The 17,779-nt window shown below is 36.5% G+C and overlaps 1 protein-coding gene across 1 annotated transcript in view; it reads left to right on the forward strand.

Moving 5' to 3' along the window:
* LOC102515417 (cytochrome b5 type B) overlaps positions 1 to 17,505 on the forward strand; it is a 29,350-nt gene extending 11,845 nt beyond the window's left edge. Inside the window, exons 2-5 of the mRNA XM_006180574.3 lie at positions 1,648 to 1,776; positions 2,213 to 2,242; positions 10,923 to 10,951; positions 13,764 to 17,505. Of these exons, the coding sequence (XP_006180636.1) occupies positions 1,648 to 1,776; positions 2,213 to 2,242; positions 10,923 to 10,951; positions 13,764 to 13,854 (279 nt within the window). The 3' untranslated portion in view covers positions 13,855 to 17,505. The remainder of the gene's footprint in view (positions 1 to 1,647; positions 1,777 to 2,212; positions 2,243 to 10,922; positions 10,952 to 13,763) is intronic.
* Positions 17,506 to 17,779: the final 274 nt, after the last annotated feature.

A 17,779-nucleotide genomic window follows, 5' to 3' on the forward strand; every position in this document is an offset into this window, starting at 1 on the left:
ATTTCTTACCTTCAGAGAGCTTAGAGGCCCGTGACTGATTGGGAGATTACACTTAGAGTTTTTGTGCTTCAATTGAATTCATTTTTAAAATAGGATGATTGTAATATTCCAGCTTAAAAGGTTGTTATAGAAAGTACTTAAAAGCATTACTTGACATTTCAAAAATATAAATTTAGGTATGTCAAATAGTGTAAATTCTAAATTTGCTAATTGTAAGTAAATGTTGAGTGTTTTAAGTCAGGGACTGTGCTAAATGTAATTTTTAAAAAATTATTTATTTTCTGAGTAGGTACTACTGTACTTGGTAAAACAATTTTGGAAGGTTATATGGTGAAAATCCTCTTGCATCCATCTCCCAGCCACCAGGTTCTCTTCAGTGTTTCCAGAGAGATTTTATGCATGTGTATGCATGTATGTATCTGCTTTTTAAAATCATAGATGATAGCACATTATACAGACTATACCTTTCTCTTCTTTTTTTCTCTTTCAATTTTAATTTTTTGATTTACAATGTTGTATTAATTTCTGCTGTACAGCATAGTGATTCAGTTATATATAAATACATATTCTTTTTCATTACAGGTTACTGCAAGCCATTGAATATAGTTCTCTGTACCATACAGTAACCTTGTTTGTCTGTTCTGTACATGGTAGTTTGTATCAGCCAATCCCAAACTCCCAATTTATCCCTCCCCCCTCCTTCCTCCCCTGGTAACCATAAGTTTGTTTTCTATGTCTTTGAGTCTGTCTCTGTTTTGTAAATAAGTTCTTTAGTATCATTTTTCTAGATTCCACATAAAAGTGATAGCATGTGATATTTGTCTTTCTCTTACTTCACTTAGTATGATAATCTCTAGGTCCATGCATGTTGCTGCAAATGACATTGCTTCATTCTTTTTTACAGCTGAGTAGTGAACAAACTATACCTTTCTCTTCTCAAGTACAAAGTATTTCCTATTCTTGTCTCATCTAATATTCATAAAAGTAGTTAAGATAGGTATTCATATTGTCTCCATTTTACAAATAAGGAAATGAAGACATCTCAATTTCTTAGTAACTTGTCCAGGGTCATACCTATGTGTTATTTAGATAGAATCTACTTCCTAGGTCTAGGGGCAGTTATTTTAGTACTTCTTACTTATTTTTTTAACTTATAAGTTGGGAACCATTTCATACTTACAGAGAAGTTGCAGGAGTAGAATAAAGAATTCTGTATACCTTTTGTCCAGCATCTCCCTTCGGGTTTCTGTGGCTGTCTCCATAATGTTGGCAAAAGGAATCAAGCCTGGAGCACATGTCTAAAATTCTAGCTTCTTTCAATCTGAGGCCATTCTTAGTCTCCTTGACTTTTATGACTTTGATATTTTTGAAGATCACAGGCTGGTCATTTTGTAGAACCCCTCTCAATTTGTGATTTCCTAGGTATCCTCACAATGAAACCTATATTATGCATCTTTGGCCAGAAGACACAGAAGTTATGTTGTGTTTTCCCCATTGCATCCTTTCAAGGGGTACATACAGTGTTGATTCATCTCATTACTCCCATTAAAGGGAGAAATGGGAAAAGAACTGGGGAGAGGAGAAAGTAACTTACATTAGTTTGCTTTTCAGAGAGCCCTCTGGTCAGTAAATATCTTTTCCTTGCAGCATCCTGGAGGAGAAGAGGTTCTGCTGGAACAAGCTGGTGCAGATGCAACTGAAAGCTTTGAAGATGTAGGGCACTCCTCTGATGCCAGAGAAATGCTCAAGCAGTACTATATTGGGGATGTGCATCCGGTAAGCTGAGCTCTGAGTGCTTGTAGAGAGGGAGGTACCCAGCAGCCCCAGAACATGACGAGGGAGTGAATTAGTAAAATGGAAATTCATTCAACCCAGCCAGCAGGCTAAATTTTCTCCAAAATCATCTAGCCTTCCTGTACTAAGGTAGAGTTTCTTGTTTGTAAATCAACACTGGTAGTATCTTTGAAGAGCTAAGGGAATTGATTTTGGATTTTTTTCTTTTTGATGGATTGATTTTTTTGTAACGTGGTTAATGACATCTCTACCTAAAATAGTGCTTTGGTTGCTCTTGATAAAGGTTTGCAGGAAATTGCTATTACAGGGGAATTACTACTACCGGAATGAAGTGTCATGTCCCAAAGTGAGAAATAAACACATAGTAAGAGTTCATTGAATGTGTGTTAAAATGTTACTTGTTTTCTTCTTTAAACAGGATGACCTTAAGCCTGAAAGTGGTAGCAAGGTAAGTCTTTGGTTTCTCTTGTGTGTTTCAAGTGTTTATACGTCTATTTACTCAAATAAAATTGCTTATTTTGTTTTTAATTATTTTAACAAGAGAAAAGTTTACTTTTCCCGCAGGTAAAAATCCTATTTTCAGGAATTTGGACTCAGTACCATCTCAGGAAAAAAGAATAGCTGAGTCTTGAACAGTAGGAACATTTTGTTCATTCGCTTTTTTAAACAATTGAAACTCTTAAAAGTGATGCCCCATATTGTTTTGGAAAATTTGGCTTGTAGGTTCAGTTACAGAAAAATATTTCTTTTCCTTACATTAAGTAGTACAGTTGATAGTAATTGCTTCTGTATTGGATAGAGAATTGGAAAGTTAATTTTCTCTTACAAATCTTAGAATTTCTGAGTTGTAGATTGAAGCAGGTGACTCGAACAGGCCTTTCTGTCCCTGTTCCCCAACTGAATCCTTTTATCGTGCAGGAGTGCAGGCTCAGATCAGCCTACACACTGTTTCCATTCTCTCAGTGATGCAGCAAAAACAAAACGTTAAATATTTGAAAACCTTAATGTGTACTGCATAATGTACCAGGGAGAAAATATAAAAGCCTTACTGTTTCCCACAAGTTGGTTGGTTCATCTCCCTCACTCCTTCACTTTTTTCTATTTTCCTTGACTCTTCTTCAGATGACTCTTACACTGCCCTCTAAAGGGACAGTGGTTTAGTTGCCACCTGGAACATCATGGGGGTGATGCTCCCTCCCCTTTTCCTCCTCCTAGCTTCCTGCTTCCCTTTCCTCATTGAGCTGGAATTACTGAACACGTGTGGCACAGCAGTTAAATTGGCCTAGACACAGGAATTCTTTCAACTCAAGAGATGGCTGCCCTGCTGTCCAGGGTGTTTGTGTCCATTAACTCCCACCTTGCTACACTCTGCTAATCTGAACTGTTGAATTGTTTACAAAGAGGGGTGGAATGATACTTTAAGTGCTTTGTGAGCACTTAAAATTGGTTTGTTTGTCCTCCCCTCCTGACCCACACTTAAAATTGGTTTGTTTGTCCTCCCCTCCTGACCCAGGCACTGTCTATTCTTGAATCTTCACTTGTGTAATTAAGGTAAAATTTGAAGTAAGCATGACTTTGTTTAGTATATTGAACATGTCTGGGAACCATTGCTCTTAGAGCTTAACATTTGATTCAAGGGATAGTCCCATTTGTCCAAGAGATGCACCCCATACCCAGGAGCCATCGCCCACTTCTGCACAGCACCATGAGAGCACGCTTTATGTTAAAACAATAAAAAACTTTTTTGGAGTTATAATGCATAGAAGTCTACAAATTGCTTCTTGTTGCTGTTTTTCTTCCTTGGTAGTACAGTACATAGTAAGGACCATTCTCAGGAATGGAGAGCAGCAGTGTTTTTCAAAATCTGTACCTTGTACCACCTGTATTGGAATCCCTTGGCATGTTTTCTGAATTGTGTATTTCCTAGGCTTCCACTACTGCTGATTCATGATCTCTGGAGGTGGGACTTGGGAATTTGCATTTAAAGTAACCCAGATAGCCAAGAACCAGCCTTTTTGCTGAATGATATCCCCATCTTTTCATTTGAAAACTTAGGGAACTTGAGTTCTCTTCTGTGAAAAGCACTGTCTGCCTTCTGTAGGCCAAAGAATTAATTGGAGATGTCTCAGATAAAATAAAACTGTTGAGTCTTGGCCTTTTTGTAAGAAATGTAGAAAAAGAAACCCTTTCAGTTGGTGAGATTTGGTGAAATTCTGTAGTAATTTAGAAGTCTCCAAATGTAGTTTGGCCCCTGTCTGACTTAAACAGTGATTAAAGGCAGTGTTTTCAAGGCTCTGTTTTTCTCATGTCTGCTGTGCCCAAAGGACAGTCTCCATTAAATAGAGAGTCTGATTATTTAGTGTTTCCAGTCCCACTGCTGTACTTCAGGCAGATCAGCCAAGGAAAACCTTTGGGAAAAATTTCAGGACCACCTACATAGGTTGTCATAGAGCTGTGGGCCAACCTGATTTTAGTTCCAGGAAGAAATTCTTGATCCTTCAGATTTCTTAAATGGGTTATAAATAGGCACTTCTGTGTCTAGGATGCAGGTGTCTCTTTTTAAAATTTTTTACACTTACCATGAGGAAGTCAATGCAAAGTTCATTTCATTAATACATTACTTTCTTTTGGTTAAGGGTTTCAGGACCTCTGTGAACATTACTGTTTTTTAATGCATAGTTAAGAAGTATCTTGCCTTATGGGATAGAGGTTTCATTTCCCTTCTTCCTTTATTTCTCCACTTCTCTCCTCCCTCCACAGATCTGTATCTCTTCCCCACATGAAATAACCTCTCCACCCCCACAAAAATTTTTTTTTAAAGAACACCTGAAACATACTATTCCAGAGTACAAATTAGGAACTTTTCCCAGGTTTCTTTGAAACTACTTTTCATACTGCTTTTGCTATGACTCAGGTAAATAATTGATGGTCACCACTGTTTTCTTGTTATACTGATAATGCCTGAGGTTCAAGACCCTAAAATGTTACAATACTAAAACTTAAAAGCTGGGAAACTATAGATCTGGCAGCAGATTTTTTTTTACCTGCTTCACTCAAAGATAACTAACTAGAATGAAAAACTTTTTATCTCTCAATCTCTTCCAGGCTGTAGTAGTCCCCATGTTGAGAGCCATCAATCTTTTATATTCATACTTGAGTTAACATTTTTCTGGTCTGCTTTGAGTTGTGGAAACTCACCTTAGAAAGAGATGTAGTGGGGGAAGGATATAGGTCAGTGGTAGAGCTCATGCTTAGCATGCACGAGGTCCTGGGTTCAATCCCCAGTGCTTCTATTAAAATAAATAAATAAACCTAATTCCTGCCCTCCTCCAAAAAAGAAACAAGTGTAGTGTTTTCTTGCTGGTTTGCCTGCCTGGCTACTGTGCTACAAGTAACCTAGACACATTTGTGGTCCATGAAGTCTCTCTTTTGATTATGCATTTACTTCTTGGTTAATGGTTTTATCATTTGAATCTGCCTTCAGTTCAGGAGATAAAGTACATGCAAGTGCTAACCTGGCCAAAAAAGTGGCACAATTTCATTCATTTATTCAACAGATATTATCTAGGTGACAGTTCAATTGCTTCACTAGTCAAATCTCATTTCAATGAACAGACCCAATAACTTGACCATTTTTCCATTTAAATTTTTTGAATGGGTAGTTTATGATGTACATGGTTAAAAAGTCAAGTAGTATAAAAAAAAACTGTAATATAAAAATTACTCCCGTCACCAACTCTCAGCCTCCTAGTTCCCCTTCTCTGAGGTGGTCTGCTACCATTTTCTTGTTTAGGTTCTAAAGAGATTCTGTGCATACATAAATAAAAATAGTTGATGGATGAGTGGATAAATTGATTGATCAATAGATAGACTAACATTCTGTTCTTAAAAATCTCTTATGTATTGTTCTGCCCCTTGCTTTTTACTTTAAATTTTTATCTTAGTGATTGTTCCTTATCAGTTCATAAAGATCTTCCTCATTCTTTTCAATAGATATTTAGTATTCCATAGACAAAATCTTTGATGAGATGATATTTGCTGTAACAGGATTTGATCTATTGTTTTCTTTTAAGCAAGTAAGATTGTCTCCATAAAGGCTTAATATGTTTTTTAAACTTCATTTTTTAGCTTAAGAAATTAAACTTTTGAAATCTAGTAAATTCCATCTATGTTAGAAACAGTCTGTAAGTTGCATTTAAAGGCAGATACAGGGGGGAAGATATAGCTCAAGTGTTAGAGCACATACTTAGCATACACAAGGTGCTAGGTTCAATTCCCATGACTGCCTCTTAAATAAACAAACAAACAAATAAACAAACCTAGTTACCTCCCCCCCCAAAAAAAACTAAAGAAAAAAAGAAATATAGAATGTGTCAAGAAAACAATTATTTAAAAAATGACACATACGTATTTTTCTCCCAGATGCTACAGACTTTTGTTGTACATACAGTTTTCCTTTACTCATACATAAAGTATTATATGTACATAACATTCAGTTTACTTTCTCTTTTATGAGAAAGAAACTAAAAAGAATACATGCTTTATAATTATGTAGTTAGTTGGTAGCATCATACTGAAAATTTCCTTTTAAGAATTGTTAAATATTCCCATCATACCTGCAACCGAATTAATTAACATTTGGAATGGGTTTGCAGATGCCCTTTAAATGAGTAGAGATTGCTGTTTACCAAAGAATTTTGTATGGTTGTTTCATCGTTTCCTGGTTTTATCTAACATTTGTATTTTGTAACATGATCTTTTGAAATAAAGCATGAGATGTAATAGCAAGATCACCCTTGAAAGATAGCCTACCCTTTGCTAGGAATCTCAAGGATTAATATCTCTCCTTGTAATACTTTATTTAGAAATGATGTGTAGTTTTACAAAACATGGTGGCAGAAGGGCAAGGTAACCTCCTTTTCAAATCAGCCCTCCAATGTTATAACAACTTTTTGCTTTTTAGTTCCCAGTAGGAATTACTCTCTAGGTATTTCAATTTTTTTCCTTCAGTCATGTCTTATGTGTCTTATCATAATGGGTTCTTGAGAGAGTCATATAAAAATTTGTTTTAGCGAGTGTTTTTTACCTTTGAATTTTGCTCTTATCTGCAGGGAAATATTTTTTACATGACTGGGCTGGCTCTAGGGATTTATGCTTTACAAGACAGTAATTGTTAAACTGTGTTCTCATCTAGAAAGAAATTTTAGTACATTGGAGCTTCAGGAGAAGACTGTTCTCAAGATCCACACCACATGGCCAGGTCATGGTCAGGTCTATAAAATATTGAAATTGTGTACTTTGAAAACTCAAACTTTTTAGGTTGTATCATGAACCTAATATGAAAATTCATATAGTGATTGCTCGTGCCATATAAAGTCCATTGTATTATGGGGGAAAAAAACCCTTTGTAGTAGTGTTTGAGGCCCAAAGTTCCCAAGTTGTTTTTCATAACTGGCCGCACAGAAATCAAACTATTCTAAATAAAAAGCTGCAAAAACTACCAGACCGCCCAAATACTCATTAAATTTGCTGAAGGTGGTGTCTTGTGACTTAAAATCCGTTTCTTCTAATTTTGAATACTTGGAATCCTCTTGGAATGGCAGGCAAACGTCCAATTCAGGAATTAAAATGTAAGCTTCTTACGTACTTTAAATTTCCCTTTGACTTAAACTTCTGAAAGTCTAAACATAAACTGTTTAGACTGAAGGTACATTTATAATGCCTTGTCTATATATTTGAATGTATCATAAACATAATTTTGGCACATTGTTCCCTACATTTATGTTCTGGTCACATAGTACACTGTTCCTTAAGCATGTGTTCTCCTTCCATGTTTTTTTTTCCCCATAAACAGGGTTCATAGTGAAATTATCCCCACTGACCCCCACATCCCTTCCCATGTTTGCCGATAAGAACATTTGTCATTCTTTTGAACACATCAAAGAGGGTCAGTACTTACGGGGCACTGCCTCCTGGAAGAGTATCTGGAAGAACACACCTTTACATACCTGCTCCAAGATAGAAACGTGTGTGCATGGCTGTGATCAGTCTTCCTAGACATGGAAAGAGGATATTTCCTTCTTTCTAATCTCTGAAAGGCTGCTCTTGTAGGTTTTGCTAAAATGCCCTCAGGTCAGAAAGTTGTGTTGAGTTAATTGAATATGACTTTAGAAATCAGGTTCATCTGATCTGGGCCTTTCAGTTTACAAGTGAGGAAACTGATTTAGCATTGAGCTTGAAGATATTAGACATAATTTCAGTTATAAGCAGCTTTAATAAAATGGTTACTCAGATATTATGAAATATTTCCTCTTATCCTACAAAGTCCATGTTTAGTGTTCATATATATGTAAATATATTTCTTTACTTATTTATTTTATGAGGGAATTAAAGCCTTAATGAAACTTGAACTTTAGGAACCAATTTGTTTAAAGTTAATTTCTGTTAATATTGAGCTAAAATCAGAGTAGACTTAAAACGGTCTAGTTGTTTCGAAGTGTATTCCAAACTCCTTGGAGAATAAAGAAACATTCATATGACTTACTTGGTAAGGCTTTGGTAGAAGAACTCTGGATTTGATCTGCTCTCTTGTAACTAAAATCATATGGTACTGCAGTTAGTGCTATTCATGCCAGAGATGGGGAGCGGTCACTTCTCCTGACCAGTCTTGCATGTAAATTAAAATGTGGTCAAAAATATAACCAGCCAGATATGCCTGAACACCCAAAGGGATAAATTAAAGTCAATCATAAACTGTAGGAATTTCACTTTAGCCTTCATTAGATTCAGCACAGAGCTCTGGACTAGAAATGAGAACTGGGAGCTGTGCACGGAACGGAAGGGTGGAGGTGAAGGAAGGTTTTGTGTTAATAGAGCCTTTTTCTTTTTACTTTTATTAAATTAAAAATGACTTACTTGGCTTCTTTCCAGACTTGGCTGAGGTACTTGGCTTCCAAGAGCAGTGCCTTAAACAACTCTTTCATTTATAGTTGATTAAAAGCGGAGTCACCATAGTTTGGCATTTACTTGGCTGACAGTACTGTAAAGAGAGAATACACTTCTTTCTCTTCTCTTTCCTCCAGTGTTAGGGAAGTTGGTCTTTTTGCCTCCAGGGATAGATTGATCTTAAAACAGGGGTTGAGGTACTTAGTTAAAAAAAAAAAAAAGAAAGGAACTATGTATATTAAAAAATGTTTATTGATTATTAGGAACTATTACAGTTTCAGCATATTATGGTCTTGATTTCCTCTGGTCTCTCTCCCTGTCTCTTCCCTCAGCTGCTTCCTATGTTGTCTGAGGCTCACTCCAGTTAGCACACACCCAGGGCTTTTGATTGTAAAAGAATCTAGACAGCTTGGAAATCTAGGGAATCCATTTGTATGAACTAAAGGCTTTTAATGTGATTACAGATTAAACATCATAATGTAGATATTACTCCTTATACTCTCATGTAAGCCTTTCAAATTAGCTCAGTTTCATTTTGTTCTTAATATGAATTCTACATTTTTTCTTCTGTAAGTCATTGGTACATGGGTGGATAAAACATAAAAGATTGGATATTTTCTTGGTAGAATTCAATTATTTCTTGGCTACATAGTGGAATATTTAAAAAGGAACATTATAAATTAGATGCAGTCATCACTACCACGACCACCTTCTAAATCTGTAAAACATTTGCTATATTTCTCAAAGATGGGCCGTAACATGTTTTAACTAGCCTGATTGATGCTATTCTAGTAGAAATGCCCCCAGTTAATGGTGATCATCACGGTCTCAAAGAAGTAGAGCAGTTGATCAATATGATTTATCTAAAACTTTATTAGAAGTCTTATTTGCCTATAGGCCAGTTTCTTTCAGGTTTGGGACATACGTTCATTTGCATGACAATGTTTTGGCTATATGAAATTAAAACTCATTTCATGGTGTGCTGTAAAGTGTCTAGGCTAATATGTAGGGTTTCTGGAAATTCTTAGAGATTACTGAAAATTATGTGTTCACACCCTGGGGTACTATTATATATTGGCAAAGATGATCTTTTGGGCAGCAATGACCTATGCTAGTGGGTTATTGTCCTCTGACAGTAAGTTAACAGGTCTTTTGATACTATACAACTAATTAATGATATCCATAACTTCATTTGACATTCACATAAGTTGAATACAAAATTTTAACAGCTTTACTAAGATATAATTTACATGCCACCTAACTCACTAGATGTACAAGTCCAGAGTTTCAGAGCTGTGCAACCATAATCACTATCAGTTTTGGAACATTTTCGTCATTGTAAAAGGAAACCCCATAACCTTTAGCAGTCATTTTCCATTTCTCTCCAACTCCTCTTCTCCCTACCCCGACCAGCCCTAGGAAGCCACTAATCTGCTTTCTACAGGTCGATTTGCCTATTGTGAACATTCCGTATAAATGGACTTATATAATACATGGTCTTTATATCTGGCTTCTTTCACTGCACGTAACATGTTCAGGTTTCCTCTGTGTTGTAGCATATGTCAGGACCTCATTACTTGCTATTGCCAAATTTTTGTTTTTAAATTTATTTTTGTATTTTCTTTCCCTTAACTCCATTCTTCCTGTTTTCATTGTGAAATAAGCCCTAAGGTCTCTAATCATAATTATAATGATTTCATAGAGTAAACCATTTCATTTCTCTAAGCCACAAAACGGTCACCTGCATGCTACAGAGCATTTTCCCACTGACCTGTATATTACAAGGCAAGAGGGTTTTTCCGTTTTTTTTTTTTTTTTTTTTTTAATGTTTTCAGAAAATATCATCTTAGCTACTGCCAGTGGCAAGCCCAGCTGAACCAGGCTTATCATTGTGACTGCAAATTAGTCCATTTCAATATAGTTTGTACCAGTGGCATTTTTTTACATCTAAAAAGAGTTGCAGTCATTTCTCTATGTTTTCGTTAGTTCTTTACTGGGAGATACCAGTATGTTATCAGAAATAGAATTCCTGGGCCTCCCATTGCATATAGATTGGTAAACATCAAGTTGCATGAAAGATGAAGTTCTGTTATTAGCTTCAGAGTTTATATGGATATGCAAGAAGATTTATATATTCTGTGTTAATCTTTTTTGTTTGTTTATTTTTGATTATGTGTCTTCAGGTCCCTTCGAAAGATAACACCTACAAAAGGTTGGTATTCCCTTAATAGACTTCTTTATACCCAGTATACTGTCTGGCAAGAGATATTTCCATAAATATGCATGTATAACATAACTTAAGAGTGCAATTTGACAACTAATTCTTTTTTGGTCAGAATTACTGCAAATTCAGTGGTTCCTTAGCTTTAGCAAAATTAATTTTTACAGTTTCAGTCATTTTGAGTAATCTCAACAAAGTTCATAGTAATTTTTTAATCTTGTTGTGACACAAATGGAATCACATTCAGTAAGAGACCAGTATGCATGGACAGGTACTGTTATTAAATCAAATCCAGTATCTGTAGTTCAGCCCAGCTGTGCGACTAATACTTCAAACTTTAACCCTCACAACACTCTATAAGGTAGGTGCTATTATTATTACATTTTAGAGAAGAAAAAAATGTTTGCAGTCATATTCAGGAATTTGGGTTTTCTCAAAGGTTTACTTTACAAATATCCCTTGCAGTAATGCTAGTAACACAATAGTCTTAGCCCTGAAAGGTATAAATTTGTCATCCCTTAAGTGCTCTACTTGAGCTGACTGTGGAATCCTTGACTTGTAAAAATTCTGTGTAGAGATTATATAGAGCTATCTGTTTTATCTTTCTGAGATCCCATTTAAAGCATTTCAGAGAGAGAAAATGTGTCTTTTTTTTCCCATAAAAGTATCACATCTTTTTTGTTTGAGGTGATGGACAGAGTATTTTGAAAAAGTGGCAATTAAAGGAAACTTAGTAAATTCAGCTTCCTTAATGCTAAGGATTTATGTTCAACCAAAAGCTCCATAAAGAATTTGAAAATACAGGCCATAAACTTGCAGTAGACTTAAACTACACTTAAAACTGATTTAGAATTGTTATACACAATACCCAAATAATTTTTACAAATCAGTGAAAAAAATGACTTGGTAGAATATGAGAAAAAGACTTAAATAAGCACCTAACAGAAGAGAAAACGCAAATATAAGTATATTATGAAAAAGATTTCATTTCATTGGTCATCAGAGAGATGTAAATTAAAATCATAGCATGTATTTCGCACCTACTAGATTAGCAAAAATTAAAAATTCTAAAAATAAAGAGGAGTTGCTTAGGAAGTGTATCACGAAGATTCTCCTAGGGAAATGTAAGTGGGTGCAATCACTGTGGAAAAAATTTGACATTATCTAGTAAATTTGACAATATAATAACTTTTGACTGACCAATTCCATTTCTAGGGATATTTGTATACTCAAGAGAAACGTGTGTACAAGTATACCAGGAAATACATGCAAGAATGTTCACAGGAACATTATTCAAGATATTAAAATACTGGAAACAACCCAAATAACCACTCATTAATAAAATGAATGAATTCTTTCTGGAATATTCATACAGAGGAATAGTACAAAGCAATAAAAATAAATGAGTCATGACTACATGCAGTAACCTGAATGAATCTCCAAGAAGAGAGTTCTGTCTGTGGCCAGGAAGTTACTGTTGAACCTGTATCTCCTTTGGTGCATTTTAGGTGCATTTCCTTTGGTTCTGTTCTCAGTGGCAGTAAAGTGTTACGAAGGATTTTATGAGGATTGGTAGTCAGCCATTCTCAGTCTTTTGTACTGAAGAGTTTATCTTCCATGTTTTCTCGAGGATCCTACTCTCGAACTGTTTTGTCTCTTGTGGTTGCTCTGCAAGATATCTGAATTCATTACTCTTCTGGGGAGATTACTGCAGAGTTCACATGTGTCATATTTTTGTTGTACGTGCCAACCAGCTTGCTTGTGTTTTTAAACAAAGCTACCTGACTGACATTCTCAACTTGCCCAGAACAGCTTTCTGCTGTATTTAAACGTACAAAATGTTAGGCATGTTTAGGCAAAGAGAATTATTTTTATTATTGAACCTCAGCTGGTTTTTTGGGCTTCAGAGCCTTTTAATACCAAGTCCATGTATGTCATAAGTAGAGGGGCAGCCATGTCCTTTGGATCATGGAAGAATTATATCTTAATACTGGCAGTGCTAATAAGCTCTATTAGAGAAAAAGGATTATTTTCAGGAGAATGATGACTGTCTTGAAACTCCTGAGGACAGTTTCTTACAGGACTTTTTAAGCCACCTGCCATTTACTTAACTTTATTAGAACTGTCCATATGCTGTGTGTGTTTGTGCATGTGTCATTAGGGTCCAGACTTAATGAGGGATTAAGAGAGCAGCTTTTGGAATCAGACTGCTTGACTAACTTCGCTTTGTGATTTTGGGTGCAAAGCTTGTATTTCCTATGTATAAAATGAGAATAATAGTAGTACCTATTTTATAGGATTGTTGTGAGGATTAAATTTTAAAAATGCATACAGGGCAGACATAGTATTGCCAACAATTGTATTAGGTATTGTTGCTTCTGAATTCATAACTATATGTATATATATATAAAAAATGGTGGCTTTTTCCTGTTTAAAGATATTAATTGTAGAATATGTGAAAAACAAAGCATAAAGAAGAATTTAAACTATCTGTAATCCCCTAGCCCAGAAATAGCCACGATATGCCTTTGTAAAAACACATATTGAGGTGTGTATATGCATCTTGTTTTGATATTATACATTCTGTTTTTAATCTTTTTATTAAAAATTATTGTGTAACTTTGTCACTCCAATCCAAATATTCATTTTCCCTCAACTACTATGTGATAAAAGCAGTTAAATTTCCCCAAGTAAGTCAAAAATCTTTGCTCAGAAAAATACTAAGATGTGAATGTTGAAAGACAGCGAATGTTGGGTATGAAATGTTCACGATTTTATTGCTTTTTCCCCCTAATATTTCTAGCTACTGGTCATACTGGATTATCCCCATCATAGGCGCTATTGTCTTAGGTTTTCTGTATCGTTACTACACGTCGGAGAGCAGATCCTCCTGAGGAGACCGTGTTGAAGTCTGGAAAGCATGTCCACTTGGGAGTGCAAACTAGAGACTTGTTTGGAGGCCGCAGCGGTGCCCTCTTCTTGAATCCTGCCAATTGTATTCTTCCCCCTTGGAGCCCAGACTGTCGGCCAGACGTCCGCCTCAGCCCTGAGGCTAATGTCCAGGTCATTTCTCGGAGCCTTACTCTCAAAGCACCTGCGCACCTTCTGTGTCCTTGCCATTGTTTCCTCTTTCCTCTTCTCCACGAGCCCCTCTACACCCGCAAACTTCCTTTTATAATTACGGTCCACATGTCCTAGTTTCACTGCCCTTTGGTAAAAATGCCTGCTTTCCAGTACTTTGAGCGCCGTTCTAAACAGGGTAGTACACTCTGGTTTTGAAGCTTTTCTTTTTCCCTTTTTAAGTAAATATCATTTTTTAAACTATGACTTAATTCTGTTATTTATCATAAGAAGTTTAATTCATGAAGTCAAGCTGCCCACCTATGACTTGAAAGACAGCTGCAAAGTGGTCTTACTCCTTGTTTATCTTTGTTAAAACTGAAAGAACATGTGATGGTCTCCTCCCTCCCTCCCTCCTGAGTGAGGCAGGGAGCTCTTGCCATCCCAAAGGCTGCCAAGTGGTGCTGAGCAGAACTGTGCTTCCCTTTTGTTTGTGGGGAGTGGAGCGAAACAAGGAAAAGGAGAGATAAGGTGGGGTGACAGGGTGAATTCATAGTCATCTTTCTTTTTAAAAACTTTAAAAAACACTACTTTAGGACAGGAGTTTAGAAAAAGCAGCAGAAACTTCATCCTTTACTTTGATTTGGCACCGATTTCTTGCCATCTTTTTCTTTTTCTTTTTTTTTCTTTTAACTCCTTACCATCTTTTATTGGTGAAATACAAGTTTATAATTATGTCTGTGGAGATGGCCAGTTTTGTTAAAGGATTTTGCTGCCTTTTTGTTTATCCATTAGTGAATTTTTTATTCTCTGTCTTACAAAATTTAGAGATTCCAGGTTGATCAAAGAGAGAGTATTTGATCATCTGTTTGCCCCAGTAAAGTAACTTCCATGGTAAAGTGGCATTCAGAAGGGGGAGATCGTGACAGGAGAATGTTTTCCACTTCATCTGTATTTTACCTCCATGGCTCCAATTTGTGGTTTTGTTGTTTTTCCGTTGAGAATTAAAAAAAGAAAAAAACACTGGTAGTTTTTTTTCCCCGCCTTGGATGAGCGTTTCCACTAAGGAGTAAGTTATTGTTTAGAATTATGTTACTGTTTTCTTGGTTCAGGAATTCCTCTGGCATATTTGACTCTGCTTTCTCTCCCCCATGGAAGGACCTGAGGAGACAGTCCACTGGCAGTTTTCTGCCAACAACTGTGGTGATTTTTCTCCCCATCCTTTGAGGATTACCAGGCTGCCTCTGAGCCATTGTCACATGCAGCAGGGAACAGCGTGGGCCAGGAAGGACCCTGGGCACTGCTCAAGCATCTCCTCCCCTCTTCTTCCTTGCCAGCAGCTTGACAGGAAGCTACACAGCAAACCAGTGTCTGCCCATGCAAACTATTTAAGAAAAAGTTCAACCCGGGTCTTGTATCCTGTGATTTAGCAGTTGAGTGAATTCAGAATTCATAAAAATAATATTAACTTGGTTCTTGCACACTTGGTTATGACATTATGGACTAATTTTAAGGGATTTCTGGCTGACTTTTATGTGTCAGGGATATGGGCAAACTTTTAAAGCTTTTATCTAGCAAATGTTTTGTGTGTATTATAAGATGTCACTTTAAGACAATTTATTGAAAGAGAAATCTTTGATTGTTGTGTAATGAAAGTGATGTGACTTTTGCTGCTCTTCCATCTGAAGGCAAGGAAGGGTTGCCTTGAGTAAGGATTGGTGTATAATTGCTATAGTGATTAAGTTGCATGATTACATGGGACCATATTGGGGTAGAAATGAAGGACAAAGGAGTATTGAGGAGTTGGAAGGGGAACATTCAAGCTAAAACTAAGCCAGAAGATAACTTGGATCAATTAAAAGTGTGTTGGCAGTCTCCAAAATTGAATGAAAAACACCTGGCTCAGAAAAAACATTAACAAATGATAGTGTTAAGTAAAGTTTATGTTTTTGATATTTTTAGGATAAAACCCGATGCAAAAGTTATGTTTTCTATTTCATAGTGGTTGTATGTTTTTCTGTTTCATATTGGTTGTCTTTTCCTGTTGATATCTGGACTCGTTTTTGTTTAGAGCCAGAGGAAAAGATTTTCTGACTTGTCTCAACCATCCATGAAATCCATCCAGTTCCCAGGGCTTCTTTGATCTACTGCTAATGTGATGTCACTTTGTGTTATCAAAACCACTTTGGGGTCCATTTACTATTATTCTGCTGCCTGCATAAACAGCCAGGTGGAAGGCAGAGCTCGTGTGAGAGTTTGCAGAGGTTTTTCTAAACAATAAGTAATACAGTATGTTAGCCAACTCCATCAAAAAAAGGACCTCTGTTTAAAGAAGTAGACTTGAATTCTCGAAACAGTCTTGACGTTGGTAGGTCGTGAAAAGCCCGCTGGAGAGCAAGTGGAGTCAGTCCCCGTTGGCTGGCCATGCCTCCTGGGGAGTCTCAGGGGTGTTTGGTTGTTTATTCCCAAGGAGGACTTGCCACCGCCGCTGCCCACCATACTGTACACATAATGGCTGGAGATCACAGGAGGGAGAGGTGAGGGAAAGTTAGTGCCACCAAAATAGGGATGTTCGTGCTTGGTCCCAAAATTTCCTGCCCTGTCTCTCAGGAATTTGGTTTTGGTTTCCAAATGACTTATATTTGTAAAGACAGGAAAGTGGTAGGGGACAGAGTTTATACTGTGTTTAGTTCTTATGTGACCACTTAAGCAGAAACAAAAATCCATTGGAACCTATAATTTGAGCCTGTTAAGTTCTTTCAGCATTTATCATTAACACACGTGTTGTGAAATAAGAACGTTGTTGAGTGTATACTCATTCAGTTCTGATGTGGAGCAATGAAAAATGCTTTACATGCCAGATATATCATTACTTATATAGTATCTCATGCTTAAAATCTCAAGTGGTATCTATCTGATTAAATTCCATTTTAGAAATGCAGAATATTAATGTTCATTGCTTCCTTCTCCAGGAGAGGTGGATTCAGGCGTGTCTTGTCTCAACAAGAGACTGACTTTTTTCTTTTTAAAGCATCTCATTCTTTTGCCAAGTATCACAAAAGTAATGGGGAGTTTAGTCACATTTGGCTGTTGTGCTCGGAAAGAGCTGGGTTTGGAATTTGTGGGGGTGATCTCAGAGGGAGGCTCCAAGAAGCAGAGCGGAATTTGTCAAGTCACCTACCCTACGTCTAGCGTCGCATTCATGAGTTTTAGGAGCTGCTCTTTGCCTGCACCTGTATTCTACATTTGCTATTTAGGGAATACATTATTATGATTATTTAACTGCTTTTCTTTGTACTTCATCCTCATCTATGAGCGAGCAATATCAACATTCCTTTTGTGTATTCGATAATGGAGTTTGTTTACCTATTTGATTTCAGCATATTTTGAACAAAGATCTTTGTCTTTCTGGTGGAATGTGCACACAGTGAATGTTTGTTAGAACTACACACAATAAAGATACTGTTTTCCTTTTCTTGCCCTGACTACAGCTTTTTTTTTTTTTTTTTTTTTTAATTTTTTTGAAGTAGAAAATGTTGGTTCTTTAATCCTCAGGTGTTCTGGAAGAAAAGAATTTGAGAAGCCTAAAAGCCACCTGTATCCACGCTAATATTTTGTTTACTGTAACTTGATGGGGATTTCTGTGATTCCTCAGGATTCTTGCTGCTGCTCTTTCCTTGAAGTGAGTTGCTCACTCTAGAATCGTGAGAGGCAAAAATCAAGACTTTTGCTGTATTAACGGATGTGAAGTGGCAACCA

This window comes from Camelus ferus, chromosome 9 (assembly GCF_009834535.1).
Source record: "Camelus ferus isolate YT-003-E chromosome 9, BCGSAC_Cfer_1.0, whole genome shotgun sequence".
NCBI lineage: Eukaryota > Metazoa > Chordata > Mammalia > Artiodactyla > Camelidae > Camelus > Camelus ferus.